Source organism: Cynocephalus volans, chromosome 4 (genome assembly GCF_027409185.1).
Source record: "Cynocephalus volans isolate mCynVol1 chromosome 4, mCynVol1.pri, whole genome shotgun sequence".
Taxonomy (NCBI): Eukaryota; Metazoa; Chordata; class Mammalia; order Dermoptera; family Cynocephalidae; genus Cynocephalus; species Cynocephalus volans.
This window is the reverse complement of record NC_084463.1, coordinates 30,758,546-30,780,130: the sequence shown is the minus strand read 5'-3', so window position 1 is coordinate 30,780,130 and position 21,585 is coordinate 30,758,546. Positions and strand designations below refer to the sequence as shown.

The window sequence follows — 21,585 nt, the reverse complement described above, 5'->3', positions numbered from 1 at the left end:
AGTGTATGTGAGGACTCAATCTTGGTTTTGTTTCTTGACCTACTTCACATGTCTTAGTGTTTTTGTAGTGACTATTTTTGTGACGCCTTTTTGATCACTTCCTTGCTTCCCTCTGAGTGCTCTTCAGTTTTAGATTAGGAGTAAAAAGCTACCCAATACTAGTTATTATGAAAGGTAACTTCCTAGTTCTTATAAGCTAAACTTTTTCTAGTATTTTATTGGATTGGTGTACTTAATACACTGCAATACTTTTTTTTTTTCCGTTCAATAATATTTATTGAGCATACACTGTGTAAAGTGAGTATTGTAGTAAGAGTTTCGACCTGTGATGGAGGACTTATCATACAATAGAAAGACTAATAGATTTAGTATCTGTGGCCTTGGCAAATCACTTCCTCTCTCTGGGCCTAAGTTTCCTCACTTGTAAGAGCAGCCAGTTGGATTACATGACCTCTTAAGGTCCCTTTTGGTATTAACACTTTATTACTGAAAATGTATTCACTCAGTAAATATTTTCTGAGTACCAACTATATGCTTTGTTGAGAATCCTAGAAAGGAGGGATTTAGCCTGCAATAGAATCAGCTGTTTTTTCACTTTTTGTAGGCTTACCTCATTGTGCACACCCAAAATATTAAAGCTTCATGGTAATGTAATGAAACGTAGTGACATTCTTCACAAAAAAGCAGGAGAGACCACTGTAGATCATGAGAAGCTGTTGGGAGGTTTATTTCATGTCTTTTCTTTTTTAAACTTTTATATTGAAGTATAACATGTATAGAAAAGTATACAAACCCTGAGGTCAATAAATATCACAAAGAAAATGTACCTATGTAACCAGCACCCAGGTCGAGAAATAGAACACTGCAAGGCCCCAAAAATACCCTCACATCCTTCCCATCAGTAATCTTCCCACCTCCTCTGACATAATTGCTTCTTTGATTTTAACACCATGTATTACTTTTCTGCATCCTTGACCTTTGTTTAACTGGAATTCTTCTGCATGTCTGGCTTCTTTTACTCAACGTAATGTAAGATTCCTTTGAGGTCATTGTGTGTATAGCTGCAACGCATTCATTTTCATTTCTGTACATACACGCACACATAGACAATATGTATGTGGATGACATCTATGACTAAACCACAATTTATTTATCCATTCTACTGTTGAGAGATAATTGGGTTGCTTCTAGTTTTTTTCTCCCCCCAATGGCACTTAGTTGTTTCTGTTTTTGTTTTCCCAGTGGCTGGCTGATGTGGCTTCCAGTTTTTCATTATGATGTATAATGCTGCTATGAATATTCCTATACATATCTTTTGGTACACATGTGTACACACATCTGTTGGGTACATACCTAGGAACAGTATTGTTGAGTATATTTTTATTCACGTTTAGTGGACACTGCTAGACAGTTTTCCAGAGCAGTTGCAGCAATTTACACTTTGAACAGCAGAATTCCAATTGCTCTATATTTTAGCCCACATTTTGTACTGTCAGTCTTTTTCTATTTAGCCATTTTGGCAAACAAATAGTGATATTTTATTGTGGCTTTAATTTACATTGCCATGTTGGTTAATGATATTGAGCCTTTTTTCTTATGTGGATTAGCATTTAGATACGTTTGTGAATTACCTATTCTGGTCTCTTGTCCTGTTTTTATCAGACTGTCACTCTTGCTTGCTCATCTGTTGTTATATGTGTTGCACATACCTCTTCTCACTGTGTGGTTTGCCTTTTTACTGTTAATGGTGTCCTTTGATGAGTTTAGTTTGTCAGTGGTTTTCTTAATGTATTGTTGAAGAAATCTTTTCCTGCCACAGGGTCATATAGATGTCCTCCTATATAATCTGGTGTTTTTTTGTTTTTTTTTGTTTTTTTCCCCTTTACACTTTAGGTCTTTAACTTATCTGCCATTGATTTTTCTGTACTTTATCAAGTAGGGACAAGTTTGATGGTTTTCTAAATAGAGATCCAATCAATCTAAAATTATTAATTGAAAAGACCATCATATATTCACTAGTTTGCAGTGCCATCTTTATGACAGGTCAGGTGTTCATAACTCTAGTTCAGAGTTCTCTATTCTATTTCATTCCATTAGCATATTTGTTCCTTTTTGTGTCAGTAACAGCTGTTTTAATTATTGTGGCATTATGAGTTCTTGTGCTCTTCTACCCTATCTGGGTACAGTTCTTCAATATTGTCATATTTATTCTTGGCCTTCTTTATTTGTGTGTAATTCACTGTTAAATTCATTTATTGACTTATTAATTATCATTGCATTTCTCATTTATAGAATTTTCATTTTCTTCTTTGTTATACAGATTGAGTATCCCTGATCTGAAATGCTTGGGACCAGAAATGTTTTGGATTTGGGATTTTTTCAGATTTTGGAGTATTTGCAGAATACATACCAGTTGAACATCTCTAATCAGAAAATATGAAATCTAAAATGGTGTGATGAGTATTTCTTTTGAGCATCATGTCAGTGCTGAAAAAGTTTCAGATTTTGGAGCATTTCTGATTTTTTAGATTTTTGGATTGGGGAGCTCAATCTGTCGTTTCCAGTTCTCTTCTGAAATTATCTATCTTGATTTTTGTTTCCATGATTAACATGTTCATGGTTGCTTTAAAGTCTGTGTGTCTGATAACTCCACAGACCCAGTGGCTCTGTTTCTCCTCGTTTTTGGTAATGTTGTCTTGTCTTTTTGTATGCCATTGCATGCCAGAAAAATTGTGGAGATAATATAAAGTTCTGGGTAGAGTCTTCTAGAGAGGATTTATATTTGCAGCTGACAGGTAGTTAGGTTAGGGGCACTTCTACATCACATCACTTTAATCCAGTCAAGGACAGAGAAAATGTGAAACTGGGCAGCAGTGATTGTGTGGGCACTCATGCTTTTAGAGTATAGAACCCAAGCCCACTGCCAGAGTATTAACCAGGCCTACCTTTTATGGCAGGCCCTGATCTCCATTTTTTGTCCTTTGAACCACATGAGTATAGCTAAACCTCTGTTTAGCCACCTCTGTCCATATTGGCAAATATTTAAGGAGGAAAAAGTGGCCCAAAACTCATGTGTTAACATATTTTCTGAAATTACTCTTGGCTTCTGATGGATTTCATGGCAACAGACAAAGAAACAAAGAAATATGGGCTTATTTTGAAACCTGGAGTTGGGTTGTGGTTGCAACTGCCTAGGGAGATTGTAAAATGAAAAGATGGAAATTTAGAAGAGGAAATTTGAGGAAGATGTACATTTAAGAGTTTGACAGGGGAAAATAGCCCTACCGAAAAGACTTAAAAGGTGTTAAGACGCAGAGGAACAACTATGAGAAAATGATTCAAGTGGAAACAAGGAAGAATCTCAAGCAAAATGAATAGTCAATAATTCTGAATGTCTCAGACATGTTACAAATGAAATTTGTCTCAAACAAGTCATTTCAAGTTAGTATTTCACGCCCAACTAAATTATTATTCCTTATACCAGTGAAATGAAGTCACATTAAGATAAACAAAAAACTGAGGGTATATATCACCAATAGCCCTTCACTAATGGACCTTCTATAAGGGATATACTTCATGAGGAAGGAAAGAGAATTTAGAAGGAATAGAATACAAGAAGAAACGTTTGCTAAGAAATACGATAAATAAGTCTAAAATAATCATAGACATTAAAAATCAATAACAGCTGATCTGACAAAGGGCAAGGTGAAAGGAAAAAAAATCGGTAACAGCAATGATAATGATGACGACTAACTGGGATGATTGCAAGCAAGGTGAAATTAAAATATAAAAATTATGTAAGATGAGCTGAAGTGCCCATCAGAGTGAGTGTGCATTTTTGCATCTTCTTGCATTTCTAGCATTGTATGAGGAGACTAGCAATGTGATTAATATTAGATGCAAGACTGCGAGCAGCCAGGAGTGACTGTGATATAGCTTCTCAGCCAGGAGAGCAAAACTCATGCATTGCAGAAAACTCAGTAAGAGAAGATAGAATAGAGAAGTGGGGTAAGAAAAAAAAAGGGAAAAACAAGCAGAAAATAAAACACAAGGTAAATAGAAATCACCAAGTAGATGTATAAATTAATCCAATTAAAGTCAGTAATCTCAATAAATGTCAATAGCTGAAATTTAACAGTTAGTAGATAAAACCTTTCGATACAAAAATCAAAATCCAATCATGCTGTTTCTAAGAGCCACATCTAAAATAAAATGATCAGAAATATTGAAAGTAAACCTAGGAAAAAGATTACTAGGGAAATAATACAAAAAGAAGCTATATTCATTTTATGTAAAACAGAATTTAAGGGAAAAAAATAAGAATCAGTTATAAAGAAAGTTACAAATAATGATAAAAGGAATCACACCAGGAAAAGGTGTATGTCCCTAAGGACATATATAAAAACCACATGCCCAGCAGTTAGAAACGTATGTCTAAGCTTGTGTAAACTGGTTGTAAAAATTGATCGTGTTCTGTTTCCTAGTGTCAGTGTTAACAAATCTCAACAAATCTGTATTATCAGATAATGTTCTCAGAGCATGATGCAGTTAAGTAGTTGTGGGAAAGCCCAAAAAAGAACATTTGAAGAATAAAAAAAAAGATAATTCTAATAACTCCAAGGTCAGAGACCAGTGAATTGAAAGGTTTTTGTAACTGAGTACATACCAAAACTCGTAGAATGCATCTAATGTTGTACTTAGATGGAAATGAGTAATGTTCAATGTGTATTAGAACAGTAAAAGAACTAAAAATTAATGAGCTAAATGCTCAATTTAAGAAGTTAGAAAAAGTAACTGAGTAGACTTGAAGAAAAGAAACACTAAAATTAAGACCAGATATTAATAAACTGGGAAAGAAGAAAAACTGTCTTCAAGAAGCCTAATGGAAAAGACAAACTTTTGCCAAAATTTGCCAAGAAAAAAGAGAAAGCACAAATAAACAATATTAATGGTAAATGGGTGGTACAACTACAAACATGTTACAAGTCTGTAAAATGTTCAGAATATGTTTGTGGTTTTTTTTTAAAAAAAGGCATAGTTCTATATAGGTATTTATTTATTTGAAGTTACAAGTCAGTAGGTTTTTTTGATACTTTAATAATTTATTTTTTATCATTATTACCGCAAACATTTATCATTTTTTTGTGTTTGGGAATTAAAGTATACAATAAATTGTTGTTTATTATGGTCACCCTATAGTGCTATAGAACACTAGATCTTATTTCTCTTATCTAGCTGTAATTTTGTTATCCGTTAACCAACCTCTCACTGCTCCCCTTCCCCTCTTCTTCCTAACCTCTGGTAACCACAATTCTAGCCTGACTTATGTGCAATCAGCTTTCTTAGTTTCCACATACAAGTATGAATGAAAACATGTAGTACTTCTCTTTCCGTTCCTGGCTGGCTTACTTCACTTTACATAATGCCCTTCAAGGTGATTTATGTTGCTGCAAATAACAGAATTTAATTCTTTTTTATGGCTGAATAGTATTCCCTTATGTATATATACCACATTTTCTTTATCTAGTCATCTGTTGGTGGACACTTGGGTTGATTTCACCCAGTTAGGTTGTAGAAAAGAGAAAAAGGACTAAGAATAGAGCTTTTCAAAATCACCAGTTAAAGTGATTATAAGAAAAATAGAGATTAGTGAAGGGAAATGAGATCCCACAGGTAGACCAGAGTCTAAGAGCAAAGGCAGTGGTCCGTAACCTCATAGAGGCCATTTAAAATGGTGACTGAGGAGTGGCTGTTGGTTTTGATGTTAGGATAGAGGTTGGCAGTGCTGTTCAAAAGCACAGGTTGGTGTTTGTTGAATCTCATTCTGACTAAATGAACAACGGGGCTGATTGAGGGTGGGTGGAGGCTTGCTGGGGATTTCTCAATTGACCTGGAGGTGTGAGTTGTCAGAGAAGAGCCACATTTGAGATTTCAAAAATGGAAGTTCAGAGAATTTTTTCCCTATTCTGTTGGCTTCATATAGTAAATGTCATTCAGTGTTTTGTGTGATTCTTTTTTAATAAATTAAAAATATTTGTTGATTTCCTGTATCTTGTGGTGTTTAGACATAAGTCAGATATAAATCATGTTGTGAGCTAACTACATTAAAACTCTTAACATTTATGATTAGATTTGTAATCCATGGCTAATTTATTAATAAAACCATTCATTTATATGCACATGCTTGTTGTGGTGTGTGGACGTGTTTATTTTGTTATAGCTGCCTTGTTTTGCATGCTTTGAGAATTTCCTTTTTTAAAAAATTTAATGAGAAAATCTTATTAATCTGTGTATGTGTGTTTTCGCAGCAGTCTAAGAAAAATTAATTGGGAAAAGAAGTGTATTTTTCTCTTCACTTGAATATATAATATATCATTATCTCATGAGTTATATTATCTCATTCAGTCCTATGGGAAGAAGTAAAATTGTTTAAAAACAGTAGCGACATAACACAAACACTTTAGTACATCAGGAGCATTTTTGTTTTATTTTAAAAAGGTTTGAAATATCTGTTTCTGAGTGGAGTTATGTAGTAGGTTATCGCAAAGTTTAGCTTGTTTAATATCACTGTATTTAAATGCTAGAATGTCATTTCCCTCCAATCCTTCTATTGAAAAAAGGACAATGTTTCTATTTTTTTGTCACTATAACCCTATAACATCTGAATGCATCTGTTTTTGGTAACCTTTCCCATGTGTTTGTGTAGAAATTTTGGAGGGAATGAGAATAAGGAGGGTCTCAAACGAGTTACACAAAATTTTATTTTTTGCTTTAAAAAACATTTTATGAGGGGAAAAATAAATACAACTTATTCTCTAATAAAATTAAAAAGCTGTCTAGTTTGGTATCAGATATGTCCCTGGCTAGGAGCCTCTGCATGGATGTTTTATGTGCAGAGAAATCCTAGAGCAACAGAAATGGGTACCCTTCCAGTGGGGGGCTGATCTGAACAGTTACGTATATGTATACTTACAATTCTGCTTTCCTATCTTTTTTCCAGCCGCTATTTGAACAAGGCATTTCATATCTGGTCCATGAAAGATAAGTTCTCTTCCGCTTTCATAAACAATGTGATATCTCACACTGGCACGGAACATTCTGCCCCCGCCTGGATGCTGCTCTCCAAGGTTGCCTACTCATCACCCAGGCTGGACTACACCAAAATAATAGAGTCCTGGGAAAAAATCAGCAGGTCTGCATGCTTATAATTTAGCCACTGATGGATACCAAAGATTCTTGGGAACAAGCCTGTCTTAAGGAAGTGGGCTATTTCATAGTTATTTGTGTAGAGATCTTTTCTTTAAGCTCTAGCATAAAAACAAACATAAAAAATAAGAATCACTTTTAATTGTCAGTTTACCCTTTGTCCAAGTACATTGAGTGCTTTAATGTTCCTTCAGCTTGATTCCTAAGCCATGCTGCCTATCCTTCCCCCTCCAGTATTAGTAATTCAGAAGAAAAGGCATTTTGCTGGCAGCAAGATTTAATTTGGCTCTATCTTGGTATTTCTTCTGCCCTTTCTCTAGTCAACAGAATCCCAATTCAAACACCTTAGGACATATTCTGTGTGTTATTGGGCATATTGCAAAGCATCTTCCTAAGAGCACCCGGGACAAGGTGACTGGTGAGTGTCTTAGAGAATCTTTCTTAAAAAGGTGTTGCTGTTCACTTACGTCTTTTATATTCATACATATATTTTAAGCAGTTAAACTTCAAGGGTTTTGACTTCCTTCTTAGATGTTGTCAAGGGTAAGCTGAATGGATTTCAGTGGTCTCTGGAGCTGATCAGTTCAGCTGTTGATACTTTGCAAAGGCTTTGTAAATCATCTGCAGAGACACCGGTGGAGGAACAGGTATGGCCACCAACTCTTCTTGATGTTTTCTAACTTTCTGTACTTAGGCTTGTTACTCTGTTTTGAAGTTTTGAGGAGTGTGCTCTATCAATAGAAGACCTGTAAGGATGAGTAGTCCCCAGCAGCAACACTTATGTGACTAGCAGTTAACATGCCCCAAGAAGATTCAGGTGCTGAAGACAGGGTTCCCTTAGGTAGTCACCACCTCGGTTCCAGGTGCAAGTGTCTGAGTAAGTTGTGCCTGTTGATTGACATTCATTTCCCCATGAAACCTCTACAAGGTTATCTTTTGATAAGTTGTAGCCTAGGTGCTTGTGATACCTCAGATATCCTTCACTTCCACCCTCATTGCAAGAACATTTAATAGATAATTTTTCAAATAATCAGGAAGTTTACTTCAAACCAGATCTTTTCATAACACTGGAAAATGCCTGTTACTGTGAGGTTACAGTACTCAAATATCTCTTCCTGGTGTCATGTCTTGTTGCCCACAGCCTACAGCTAATGTTTTTATACAGATGCATAAGCACAAACTGACCCTGCACAGTGCAGTGGCAGCAGCAGCTTACTACTGGCAGAGCTAGGTCTAGAGCTGATCGCCTCCCAGTGTTCTTTTCACGAGCATTGGCTGGAAGAAGTGTCTGCACATGGGCCATCGGAGCCGGAAGTCACTTGCTGCTTGCTAATGGCCCATAGTCAATAGATCAGAAGGCTATAGTTATCAGAACCTGTGAGAAGACAGAATTGTCTTCAAATTTAGAAACTGAGAGCTAGAAGAGGGGTAGAACTTACTACTCTGTTACAAAAATGGCCGAGGTTTTAGCTCTGCCGACACCACTTCCCCTGGTGGTAGGCAGTGGAATAGGGCCTTGAGATTTTCTGGAATTTTAGGATATTTTAAATCCATATGACCCATTGTATCCCCTTTAACACATGTCTATTTTTATTTTGTCTGTAAATGAACATTATGTGCTTTACTGAGAACAACAAATTACCCAAAGAATAGGTGATCAAGACGTAGCTCGACAGCAGTATGTATGAAAAACAGGGCTCTGGGCATTTCTCTTACCTATAAACTTGCTATGAGTTAGTAGTGGACTGATCTGGACCAATGGGTGGAAATTACAAGGAGACAAATTTTGGCCAACTGCAGAAAGTACTTACTGGGGTCTGCCTAAAATGGAGGGGCTTGCCTCAGAACACATTCCTAGCCATAAGAAGTGTTCACGAGAAGCTGGACAACAGCTTGACATGCACATGGAGAGAATCTCAGGACTGGATGGTCTTGACGGCCTTCCCAGATTCTGTGATCTTAAAGTTATTAGACCACCGTCATTCTAGCCTTGAGGTCTCACACGAGTCGGCCTTTGCCGCCTCATCAGGATAAAGCGTATGGATTTCAGAAGCTCTCTTGATCAACGTTATAGTCCAGGTTGTACAATCTATCAAAATCTTAAGTGCAGTAGTTCTTTTAAAAGTAATAAAGACAATAGTTTTGAAACCTTTTAGGCTAAGTCAGATTGAAAAACATTTTGCTCATAATGATAGTTTCCCAACAGTTTGGCAAACCTTGATTGGTACCAAGTTGTGGTAACACTGCAGAGCACTGGATGATCGTTAAGATGGTCCCTTCCCAAGGCACCTATAGAGTAGTGGGGAAATGTGTACACAGATAGATAATTCCAATAATACGAAAATAAAAGTATGCATACGGTAACATGGACATTCTAGGGTGGAAGCATTTAGCTCAACCTAGGTATTTTAGAACGGGCCTCCTAGAGAAAATGAAGTCCAAGAGTTCTAGAATGTGGTAGGGAGCTCTCTGCCTTGGCATAGAGGAGCAGTTAGATGTGCACTAGAGATGACTCCTTGAAGCGATTGTAGCCAGTAAGAGACTGAAAACTTGTTTCTACTGAATAATTTCAGAAGAATAACAGAAGAATAATTTCAGAAGATTTTTAATCACAGTAGTGATTAATTTACCATCTGCATAGGCCAAAACAACTGCAACTTTTTTCTCTGTTGTTGGAGGAATACTGCTATTATAGATCTCTTGTAAATTAGGACACTAGGTCATCCTAAATATTTGCCGTTTGCTCTTACAGGGCAAATATAGAAAGAAAGATGATATATACACTGTTCTTTATAAATTCCACTTAGCCAGTTCTCATGGCCAGATTGCTAAAAGTGTGTCATTGTGATTTTGACCATATTGTGGGAAAGAGAAAAGATACAAAAGCAGATGGCAAGGGCTTTTCATGCCTTATGGTTTATCCACTGGAAGATCATAGAATTTCTTCTGAGAACATTGTGTTTTATGAGTGATCCGGGAGATGTGTGGGACCCTTCAGAGATGGCCTTTGACTTGCCACAGGAATTACTGAAGCAGGTATGTGGGGATGTGCTGTCCACCTGTGAGCACCGCCTCTCCAACATCATTCTGAAGGAGGACGGAGCAGGGAATATGGATGAAGGCCTGTTGGTATGCAATTGCTTTTCCTAGCCATTCTTTTCTCTTCCTTTTTATATCAGCAGGATCTTTTCAAGATGATTTTGTAATGTGCACTTCAAATGCTATTAACCAGAAAAGGGCTCTTCTAGCCTAGAGCTTGTTACTCTCTTTTTAGAAGAATTTTTTATTATCTATTCAGTTTTTCTTACGTACATACTATCTGGGGGAAAACTTGATGGGATAACCTTCATCCAGTTAGATCTTATAAGAAACGTGATTCCAACAGGGAAAACATTATACGTCTTGTAAGCTAGGTAGAGTTAAGCTTAGAAATAATAAGGTAAGAAAATAATGAAGTAAGTTTTTTAGTTTTTTCTTTGTTTCTTTGGTTTGTTTGATTTTTTAAAAAAATTCTATCATGTCTTTTGAACTGTTTGAACATGAGACTATAGAACTAGGGAATAGTGCTGAGCAATTGTAAAGTAATATCTAAAGTAAAATGAAAGATTTACAATTAAAACACAAATGACCTTGGAGCAGCAAGATCGCGTCATGGCACCCTGCTTTAGAAAGCACTCTAGTGCAAATGGCTCCAGTAGCCAGCCAGTTGATTTCAGTGGCTGACTGTTGACAAAGTGTTATGGTAATTCTGACACTGTCCACAAAGGAAATGATGAGTTGCTTTTTTATGCCCTTTAGTACAGGCCATCATTTAACGAAAACTGGACATTTTTCTCATCTATTTAAATTAGTGGAGTACCTCTTTTTTGTTTTGAGTTCCTGTCTTGCCAGCTTCGCTCTTGTAGTTCCTAGTGATCACAGACCAAGTTTAGATTTGTTAAAAGATAAGACCGTTGTGCCTGAGGCACTACTGTGCATATGTTCAGTAATAAGATGATCATTATGGGAATCTGGACTTGCTAGGGAAGAGGGTCATAATATGTAGCATGGACTTGGCCCAGGGTTTCTAGAGGGTCTTGCTCTTCTAATTTGTCTGGGCAAAATCACTGCCCATACTAAGATTTTTTTCAACTTTTAAATATGTCACCAAAATCTACTCTTCAGTCAAAATATGTATGGAGAAGTTTTGCCCTACACGTATTGTTTAATTCAGGCCTTTTTAAATAGTATTTAAGTATTTCTTAAATCCATTAAGAGAGAGTATGTTCAAGATTTTTTAAACCTACATATATTTATTATTGGCTTTCTTACCCTAGAATAAGCTTTTTTTTTTTTGACATTGTACTATTATCACCGCTCCATTTTGGGGGTAAAGAAAAAGAAGTGTTATTTAACTGGTACGCTGAATGCCATTCATAAACATACGAGAGTGGAAGCTGTGAGGAAGACATACTTATATATATTTTAGGTAGGAGTCTAAATAGTAAACTAATCTGGAAGACAATTTGGAAATATGTTTTAAAATATAAAATGTGTGTATGTACTTTTTAATCCTGATTTCACTTCTAAGGAAACAGAACAGTGTCCAAGGTACAAAGGCATTCACCAGAGCCAATGTAAACAGTAGCAGAGGATTAGAAACAACATAGATGTTCCTTAATAGTGGACTAGTGAAATAAATTATGACATCCACAGTTTTTAAATGGCATTCTTATGTAGTCATTAAATGTATTTGTTATATATATTGACATGAAAGGATGCCTAATATTCAAAGTAATAACTGAAAACTTCAAAATAGCATGATTGGAAAGTATATGAGGAAAGCAAACATAAAGCCTTGTGGTTATAGAAATACCATGAAAAGAAAGTTATACACAGAAACAGTCATGATATCTTTGGGTGGTGGGATTATAGGTAGACAATTCTATTTCCCAGTTTACCCCAAATAATCCTGATTTACACATGTACCACAGTATACCTATTAATAGCATTAATAGTATACCTATTAAAAGCCTTCTTTTACTTGCAGAAGTGTCTAGCTTTAGATGATAAAATTATGTGGTCACTCTAATTTTAGATAAGTTTCATTAAGTAGTGACTAAATATTTACAATGGCCATGAATTTTTATGAAACAAAAAATAGTAAAGTTTTTTCATTTGGGGGACAAAAAAGGTACTCCATTAACGTGTCCTTAATCTAGCTAGTTTTGCTTTTGCCCTGTTTTTACTGCAAAACCAATCTCTTTGTAGGTGAAGTACATTTTTACCTTAGGAGATATAGCCCAGCTGTGTCCAGCTAGAGTGGATAAGCGCATCTTCCTTCTGATTCAGTCTATTCTGGCTGCTTCTGCTGATATGGATCATTGTAAGGCATTTGAAATCGTACTCTGTACCATGCTATCTCAAGGCTAAGCTTACTGCTGAGGTACTATCGATAAACCTTTTCCCTTTCCCTGTAGTACCATCATCTCAAGGTAGCAGTGATGCCCCAGCCTCTCAGCCACCTGCCCAGATCAGAGGCTCTGTCATGCCTTCTGTGATCAGAGCACACGCCATCATTACCCTAGGTGAGAACAACATACGGAGAAATGTGGCTGTGTAGTCTAGATCCGTGTTTGGCTTTTGTGTTAATGAGCCCAGCTGTGGTAATGTGTTGTGTGCTTCCATGCTTATGTTTACCCTAGCTCTTGTGATTTTTAGAAGTGCAATCATGTGTTGCTTAATGGCAAGGCTGCCTTCTAAGAAATGCATCGTCAGGTGATTTTGATGTTGTGTGAACATCATAGATAGTGTACTTACACAAACCTAGATGGTATAGCTACTATACACCTCCAGCTCCCTTATAATCTTATGGGACCACCGTCATATATGTGGTCCACTGTTGACTGAAACGTTGTTATGTGGTGCGTGACTGTGATTCTGACGTGAGCATCCAGCTCTACAGGTATAACAGAATAATGAAAGCCATTGGGTTGGTAACTATACAAGACTATAAGATTCAGAACACTCTTTATGGGCAGCTTTTGTTTTTTAGTAGGGCTATGTTAATTTATTATAATTATAGCTGTTCCTATCATGTTTTTATACTATAATGTAGCACCATGAAATCTATCATCAAGAAATGTATGCCAGGCACTGAACTGAGTTCTGGGAATAAGAAAATAAATTTGAAGTTTAGTTTATAAAAGGAGATAGTTTACTTAATACTTCCAGAACTGGAAGTTGAACTATTAAACATATTTCTCCATGAATTCAAATTGTTGATCTTGAAAACAATGACCGCTATGCTATAATTTGATTTTTTGGTTTAAGGGGATTATCTATTTTGTGCTAGATAAAAGTTATGAATGTTTTTGTAATATTATTTTTCAAATATTTAAGACTTGCACATAAGAGCAAAACATCCCCCCAGCCACAAAACAAACATAAACAAAACTCAGCAACACTCCTTTTGATTATGAATAAGAAATAAAATAAATGAGGTGAGCATTCTTTTCTACTTGCCTAATTCAAATTTCAAATTCATTGAACGGTATTTAGCTTCTATAGAGTATATGTATGATCAAAAGTAAAATGCTAGGGGTTTTGGGGTCTTTTTCCAAGTAGGTAGATAACTGCAGAATTCAAATGTTGACTTTAAAAGGAAGATGATTTTATTAGTGTAAAGGAACATTCCGAGCCGGCCCATGGCTCACTCGGGAGAGTGCGGTGCTGATAACACCAAGGCCCCGGGTTCAGATCCCATATAGGGATGGCCGGTTCGCTCACTGGCTGAGCGTGATGCTGACAACACCAAGTCAAGGGTTAAGATCCCCTTACCGGTCATCTTTAAATAAATAAATAAATAAATAAATAATAAAAAATAAAGGAATGTTCCAAAGTAAGTATCTCATGAAAACCCTGGGGAATTTTTTCTTAAAATATTTTGAACTTTCTAATATTTAGGATGAATCTGTCTGTCTTTAGTTCTTATTGTTTGTGATTGTGGGCATGATATTTTAACTTTGATTAAATAAAATCCATAGCAAAATATATCTGGAGAAAATTCAGTCGTGGAATTTGGATAGAACAGAATAAAGACGTCTTCCTCCCTTCTGTGACAGGTAAGCTATGCTTACAGCATGAGGATCTTGCAAAGAGGAGCATCCCAGCCCTTGTGCGAGAGCTTGAAGTGTGTGAGGACGTGGCTGTTCGCAACAATGTCATCATTGTCATGTGCGATCTTTGTATCCGGTACACTGTCATGGTGGACAAGTACATTCCCAATATCTCCATGTGTCTCAAGGATTCAGATCCATTCATCCGAAAGCAGACACTCATCTCGCTTACCAATCTCTTGCAGGTATGTATGGGAATTAGACCTGTCCTTTCTTTCCTCCACTATTGCTTCTGGTTTAAGGGAATATTTGAGTAGCGTAGGAAATGTTCTTGCTTTGTAGTAGAATCCAAAAATAATTAGCCTCATCTCTGATTTAGAATATCATTCTTCTAATGTTTAGTATGTAGCCTTTTAAATAGATCATGATTTGTGAATATTCATTTTGGATGTTTGTTCAGAAATCCTGTCAAGCAATGTGAAGTTTTATTTTTGCAAATAAATACCATATAGAGAAAAGCACACTCAGTAGACAGGTAGTTGTAGTTCCAGTTCTGTTATTCTCCTTGACTTTGGACAAGTCCATGTTTCTCAGACTTAACTTTTTCATTTGTAAAACAGGAATCATAATATTTTTTCTGGGCTATGTCACAGTGTTGCTCTGACAGTCCAGTGAGATATTTCAGTGTGTAAAAGAATTTAGTGAACTGTAAAGCACTACAGAGTGTAAGATATTTTTATATACATTGAGAGCATACATTTGACCTATAATAAGGAGAAAATAATATTTGATTTTTAAAAAGAAGGCATTTCACTAAGCTGTATATCTATTCTAGTATGTTTCATACACTCACCTTTTCTTGTATCATGCACCTGACAGAGGCACCAGTAGCTCTCTCCCTTTAAAGCCATGTGCTTTGAGTCATTTTCCCAATACTATAGAAGGTTTGATCCTGCTCTCCACAATATTCCTGCGCATCTCTTTGTAACTAACAAACAGTATGTGCTTTCAAGATGGTTGGGGAGTGAGTGCTAATGAATGGAGCTCATGTGCCACAGACAGATTGAGATGCAGAAGAAAGCTGACAGGTGGTTATGTTACTGAATATACTTAAAGTGCATATATCAAATTCATCCTGAAATATGCTGGTTTCTCTTTATGCAGGAAGAATTTGTGAAATGGAAGGGCTCTCTCTTCTTTCGGTTTGTCAGCACTCTGATAGATTCACATCCAGACATTGCCAGGTAAATCTTGCCCTCACATGTTAGACAGCAGAACAGTTTACCTAATTTCTGGTATATATGAGCTTTCCTTCCTTTCAAATTGGTTTAGAGTTGAGTTATTTAGGATTTAGTGTGCTTTTGGTAGTTGCCAGAAAAATTAGCAGATTTTAAAAATACTGAGCTATGTAACAAAACTTTATTTCACATGCAAGTTTTTTTAAAAAAAATCCTGTCCAGATTCATCATTAAATAACCTCAGTGTTAACTACATATGCTGACATTGTTTGCTCTTACTGTAGGAGTGATGAAGACCAGAAGATGCCTTTGTCGTATTAAATTGTATAGAATAATAGCCATTAACTGTCGACTTTATTATTTCTAGACCAAAATATGTTAGTTTTGATAAAGAGTTGACTTTCTTCTAAGTGCAGAAATTGTAAGGAAGAAATTCTAGGAATTAAGGTACAATTTCAGTGTGAAATAGAGTATACCGAATTATAAGACTCCTTGGAAATGGGTGTTTCCTGAGAATTGGAAGAGAGGAAGTTACTTTGCCAAATGTTAATTCTTATTCCTCTGTCATTTGTTAAAAGATTTATTTTCAAAGGATTGAGAAATAGTCTGATAGAATTTGCTAGTCTAGATTATGTTGTATGAATAATTCTTTTTGAAGCAAGTGTGCAGTTGGGAAATAGAAGGATGAATGCCACTGCAAAAGCCACCACAGCAGGAAAAGTTCTTTATGGAGTTCATTAACTATAAATAGCTCATAATAAAGGGTCCTTCTGGTTCTAAATATGGTCACTAACAATTTAGTCTTGAGTTCCATGTAAGAAATCTTTGCTTACTTTGCTTTGGGTGTAATTTTCCAAGGAGGAACATTTGACAAAACAAATTGGTAGGAGGTTAATGTTCTAATCAATACTGTCTAGAGCCAGAAGCAAAAAGCTAAGGCTATCACTTTCTTTTTTCTTTGTTGTATAAATGGAAAAGGGACCAAGGTAGCTGTGTACCATCCTCTTGCCTTTATAATGCGTCTGTAATACTGATCCTCACAGCTCTCTTTATTCAATGGGTAGCTACAAGCAGGCATAATTAGAAGTACTTGGAATGCTTTCAGATGATGGGCCTGGGAGGTAAGATTGGTTATTTAACCTGCATTTTCTCATTTTTCCCCACTTTTAGCTCTTGTACATGTAAGTTAAAAAGAGCATTGACCAGTATGTAAAATAAATGCAGAACTACAGCTGGTCATAGCATCGGTCAAAAGAAATCAGAAGGACAGATGGAGAGATACTTTACCCTGTAGTGAGATCATCAGTACCTCTTCCAGCATTTTAATACTACCCCTTAAATCTTTCCATTTTTATCTCTGCTGCATTCTGAGTTTGTTTAAACTATGGTTCAGATGTGGATCGTGGTTTTCAGCTTCAAAAAGCTGATGACTACATTTGCTAATTGTAATTTCTTAGTCTGTTCCCCAGTTTTTAGGCCAAAGGCCAGGCCTGTCTGCTTACATTAAATATATTAATGTTTCTGTATGTATCTGCTAATGCAGATCTTACAAAGAGACTATACTAGCAGAGCCTGTTGAATTTATCTTTGGACTAGCTGGATTTCCTTGAAATTCTGGCATGAGCAAATTTGTATGACATTTTTAATTGGTCATAGAAACCCAAAATTTGGGGACTACACAATTTTATAAGATATTTGCCCCTCGACCCACTAGGTGGTGGCCTTGTAGTGTGATAGTCACAGGGTGATAGCCAAGTAACAAGTGGCTTCTTTTTGTTTAACTAGGCAAGCACTGCAAAAGTGCGAGAGGCCAGGGCCAGAGAAGTTCAAGGCAAGAAAACAACTGAAATAATGGACCATCGAGATAGAAAGGAGGAAAAGACAAAGATGGATAGGTTTGGGAGAGAAGGAGGTGCTCGGCTGTCTAGAGGGCTTAGTGAGGGTGTGGAACAAGCAGAATGGGGAAGAGGGCGACAGCTGGGAAGGCAAGCAGCTGGTCAGGAAGTGGAATATTTGGTGTCCAGTGTGGTGACATGGAGTGCAGAGGTGAGAGTCCCTGGAGTCAGTGAAGTCAGGAATATAGAAAGGGTGTCACATGAGCTCATCTGTGTGGACACTGATGACACTCTGAGTCACGTGAGGATTTGGAGTGAAGGGGGAAACTCAGAACCAGATGCCAGGTAGCAGAGAGCACGACAGGCAGATGGCGGGAGTGCCGGCAGGAAAGGCTGAGTGTTCTCAGCTGGGCCAGGTGGAGAGGCAGTGTGTGTGCGTTTTCCCCAGGGGCCACCTCACACTCCCGCCTTACCCATACCCTCTCCAGCTTTCTTTTTCTTCAGAGCACTTGTGGTAGCGCACTGTGTCCTGTCTGCCCACTCACCACAATACATGCCTTGAGGGGCAGGGGTTTTGTTTTGTTTACTGCTATAACCCCACATCTGAAAGAGAGCATGAAACCAAGTAGACACTCAGTGAACATCTGGCAAATGAATGAAAATATTAGGGGGCTGGGAAATGTGGTCCTCACTTCCTTCCTGTGGGATGTGAGAGATGAAGCACCCTCTCTAGGAGAGGCTGTGAGAGAAACTGTGTCCCTGGAGGAGAGCTCTCATTTATGAAGAGGAAGTGTAGAGAGTGCCCTGAGGTTCAGTTATAGGGGTAGGGCTTGATTCATCAAGGAACCTGAGTGCACAGTAGAAGGATTCAAAGCCAGAGAAAGGCTTCATGGGAAGTTAGATCAGGACAAAAGAAATAGAGCTGTCTGGGGATGAGACAGAGATGAAGAGGGCCTGGAGAACAAGAGGGGCTTGGATTTAGGGTGGCGGCCAAGGACAAGAAGGGTGTGGGAAATCACTTGCTCACATTTCCAATAGAATTCTGGTGCAGATGGATCTGAGCCCCCCAGTTGTAACCTGAGGTAGGCACATGTTGTGGGCCATATTGGGAACATAAGTCCATTAACAGTGGCCTTGATTTAGCAGATATTTGCTCCAGAATGGCATTTGGCTTGGGAAGAAATCTGAAAGTAATCAGATTTTTATGTTTCCTAGTAACGCCAAAAAGGGAAGTGAACAGACTGCTCTACCCTTTGGCATCACTGGGCTGTCTGAATCTGGTTTTCCATCTTAGTGAGAGAGTAATAGTTCCCCTTTATGGGTTATTATTACCCAGATGTAGCTGGTCTTCCCTTTGTTTTCCATATAATACAATGTCTGATCTCCAGACGGTATTCCTGATTTGGTGGTGTTTGTTCCTCACAATTGTCCTGAGGGATGAGGAGAGGCTGGGAAAGGGAGTTCTTCACTTACTAAGAGGTCTTCAGAGCCGTGAACATTTTCTAACCTAAGTGCCTGGAAAGTGCTGCCCTCTGTTAGTCCAAAGGAATGTTCTAGGAAGCATCACTTGCAATGTTAATCTTTTCCGACTTTTCAGCAAACGAAAAACAAAATAGTCCCTCTTCTGCAGTTTATCAAGCTCCTAGGATCTGTGACTCTTAATTCAAACAAGGCTGAAACTTGCCTGTCTAATAAAGTCCCAGTGAAGGCAGGAGCAAAATTAGTCCTGGATGTCATGCATTGATTGAGGTTTCTGGCTTCTCATGATAGGAAGCTCTGTGACTCTGCTTCCAGCCTGAGCATGTGAATCCTGGCATGATCTCTGTTCTATTGGATTTGTTTGTATAGTTGGTTAAGCCAGTTTTTCATGAGGGCATAGACTACAGTATCTTGCCCATCTGTTAACTCTGCTGTATGGATGGGTTCTTGACCTAAACTCTGAGTAGATTAGCAGTTGACATCAAGTCAAAGCTCAAAGCAGTCCCTCTTTTTGCAGAAGGATTACTGGATTCTATCTGGTTTTACATTTCCATATATATGACTTCAAATCTGAGGAGAAAATCCAAATAGATGGGAAAACTTCTGTGCCATGTCAGGTTAACTATAATAAAATACCACAGAAAATAAATTCTTGTTTGCTTCTTTGGGGGATTTTTTTTTGTTTAGTTAGTGGTTTTCTCCATTCTTGTCACAGACAGTTTATTGAAGTAACCCTTGGTTAGAAAGAACTTCATCTGATGCCTTTTATACGTGGGTTACTAAACAACACAGTTCGTATGGAATATACTGACTACTCTTAGATCAAACAGGTACTTCAGCTGGCTTCAATTGCATTTCTCCTCAGGGAATTGTTTTTATTATATAGAGTTTTATTTGTTTTGTCTTCCATCTTTGTAAGTCAGGCTGCTCCCTTATTTCCTAGGTGAATAGTCAAAGTGTGATTATTTGCAGCAGAATTTTTACCTAGGCTTACTTCCATCATGATTTCTGAACTACCTTCTCTGACTTTAATTGGTGTGTGTGCTGTGAATACAAACTGATTTTAATATTAGCCTAAGGAACACCATTAGGGGAAGGTAGATCTCCTGTGAAGCAGTCTTGCATTCCAAAGCCAAGTGTAAACTGTTTGGATTGTCCTTGTCTATGCTCCTCTGGAGTGGAGAGCTGACTGGTGCTCCTGTGTGGGTGGAAATTGCATTTGAGCCCTGAAATGAAATTAAAACATTGGTTTCAATAGTGTGAATGAACCACAGTGAGTCTTGCACCACCTTAGGTTGACCCCGAAGCAAAAACCAATGCCTTGAAATTTTTCACCTACTATCATGACAAACAAATTATCAAGTAGCCTGTGGTGGAACAGTTTGGCTTTTGTCCATTTACATTTGGCTTTGGAAATCATTAGAATTTTGCCCCTCATTTTGTGTGGTCCTGGTGGTGTCTGTTCCATGTGTAGCATTGTACAGGTATGTTGGAAGCCTCTTCCAGGTCTGGGGGGCATAGGTGGAAGGAGAGCCCAGGGCCTGTTGGTGATTCCAAAGGTCAGTGAAAGTCATACACTCTATGGAGGGCACTTGCTCTACTGACCCAAACTATGAAGCTCTTGTCATTAGTACCTGTTCTTGAAAAAAGTTCCAGTTACTACAATTAGTTTCCTATTCATTATTGTGGGCAACAAACCTGAAGTAGGGGGATGAAGGCCAGGTGTTTATTTTCAAAAGACCATTGTCATTGCATCAGCCTTGAGGATCACCGATCCCTGTTTGAAGAAGCAGTTTGGGTAGGTTGGTTGCTCTCCCCATTTAAAGTGCAGCTAGATAACACCAGCTTGTGGGAGTTTTGAAAGGAAGCTGGTAGAGAAAGCCTTCACAGCGACCTTGGGCTCACAAGGGAGCTGTGGAGCAGGGGCAGACAGGATGAGCTGAATTTCTCTCTTGCTTTTGATCTCACAAAGCTCTTTTTTGGGATAGATTTAGAACCCCATGCTCTTGTTTATTTTACTGGGTTCTTGGTGTATTTATGCAGGCTGCCTGCAAGTAGCAAATGGCTCTCTCCTTTTGTTTCTCCCTTCTTTGCAGCTTTGGGGAGTTTTGCCTCGCTCACCTGTTACTGAAGAGGAACCCTGCCATGTTCTTCCAGCACTTTATTGAGTGCATTTTCCACTTTAATAACTATGAGAAGCATGAGAAGTATAACAAGTTCCCCCAGTCAGAGAGGTCAGTGAAGCAGCTGCGGTGGTCTCCTTGTCTTTCGGTAAGAGCTGGGGTAGCCTTGGGAGAGGTTTGGCTGTTTTGTATGCTATGGTCGGACGCAGACCCTGATCCAGGTATTTATTGTGGTGGTGGTTACTTTCCTTGGCAGGACAACATGAGAAAATCCAGTTGTGAGACTAGATTCCTAAGAGAAGTGCCTGTGACGAACACCAGAATCTCAGCGGTGCACTTGAGCCTTTGGCATGAGCTTGTAGGATGCTGTTAAAATGCTGTGTTAAATTCTTGTCACCCATGCCCACATGATTTGGTAAAATTGCCCTGTTCTGCCACAGAGAGAAACGGCTATTTTCACTGAAAGGAAAGACAAACAAAGAGAGACGAATGAAAATCTACAAGTTTCTTCTAGAGCACTTCACAGATGAACAGCGATTCAATATCACTTCCAAAATCTGCCTTAGTATTTTGGGTAGGCCTGTTATGTTTGGTACTGCAGGAAGAT

At 37.8% G+C, this 21,585-nt stretch overlaps 1 protein-coding gene across 3 annotated transcripts in view; it reads left to right on the top strand.

Annotated features, from left to right (window-relative positions):
* NCAPD3 (non-SMC condensin II complex subunit D3) overlaps positions 1–21,585 on the top strand; it is a 70,065-nt gene that overhangs the window by 37,022 nt on the left and 11,458 nt on the right. For all 3 annotated transcript variants that reach the window (XM_063092859.1, XM_063092858.1, XM_063092860.1), the window contains 10 exons: positions 7,001–7,192; positions 7,527–7,624; positions 7,738–7,853; positions 10,228–10,335; positions 12,457–12,571; positions 12,666–12,773; positions 14,310–14,548; positions 15,468–15,547; positions 20,952–21,089; positions 21,419–21,552. In XM_063092859.1, the coding sequence (XP_062948929.1) occupies positions 7,001–7,192; positions 7,527–7,624; positions 7,738–7,853; positions 10,228–10,335; positions 12,457–12,571; positions 12,666–12,773; positions 14,310–14,548; positions 15,468–15,547; positions 20,952–21,089; positions 21,419–21,552 (1,328 nt within the window). The remainder of the gene's footprint in view (positions 1–7,000; positions 7,193–7,526; positions 7,625–7,737; positions 7,854–10,227; positions 10,336–12,456; positions 12,572–12,665; positions 12,774–14,309; positions 14,549–15,467; positions 15,548–20,951; positions 21,090–21,418; positions 21,553–21,585) is intronic.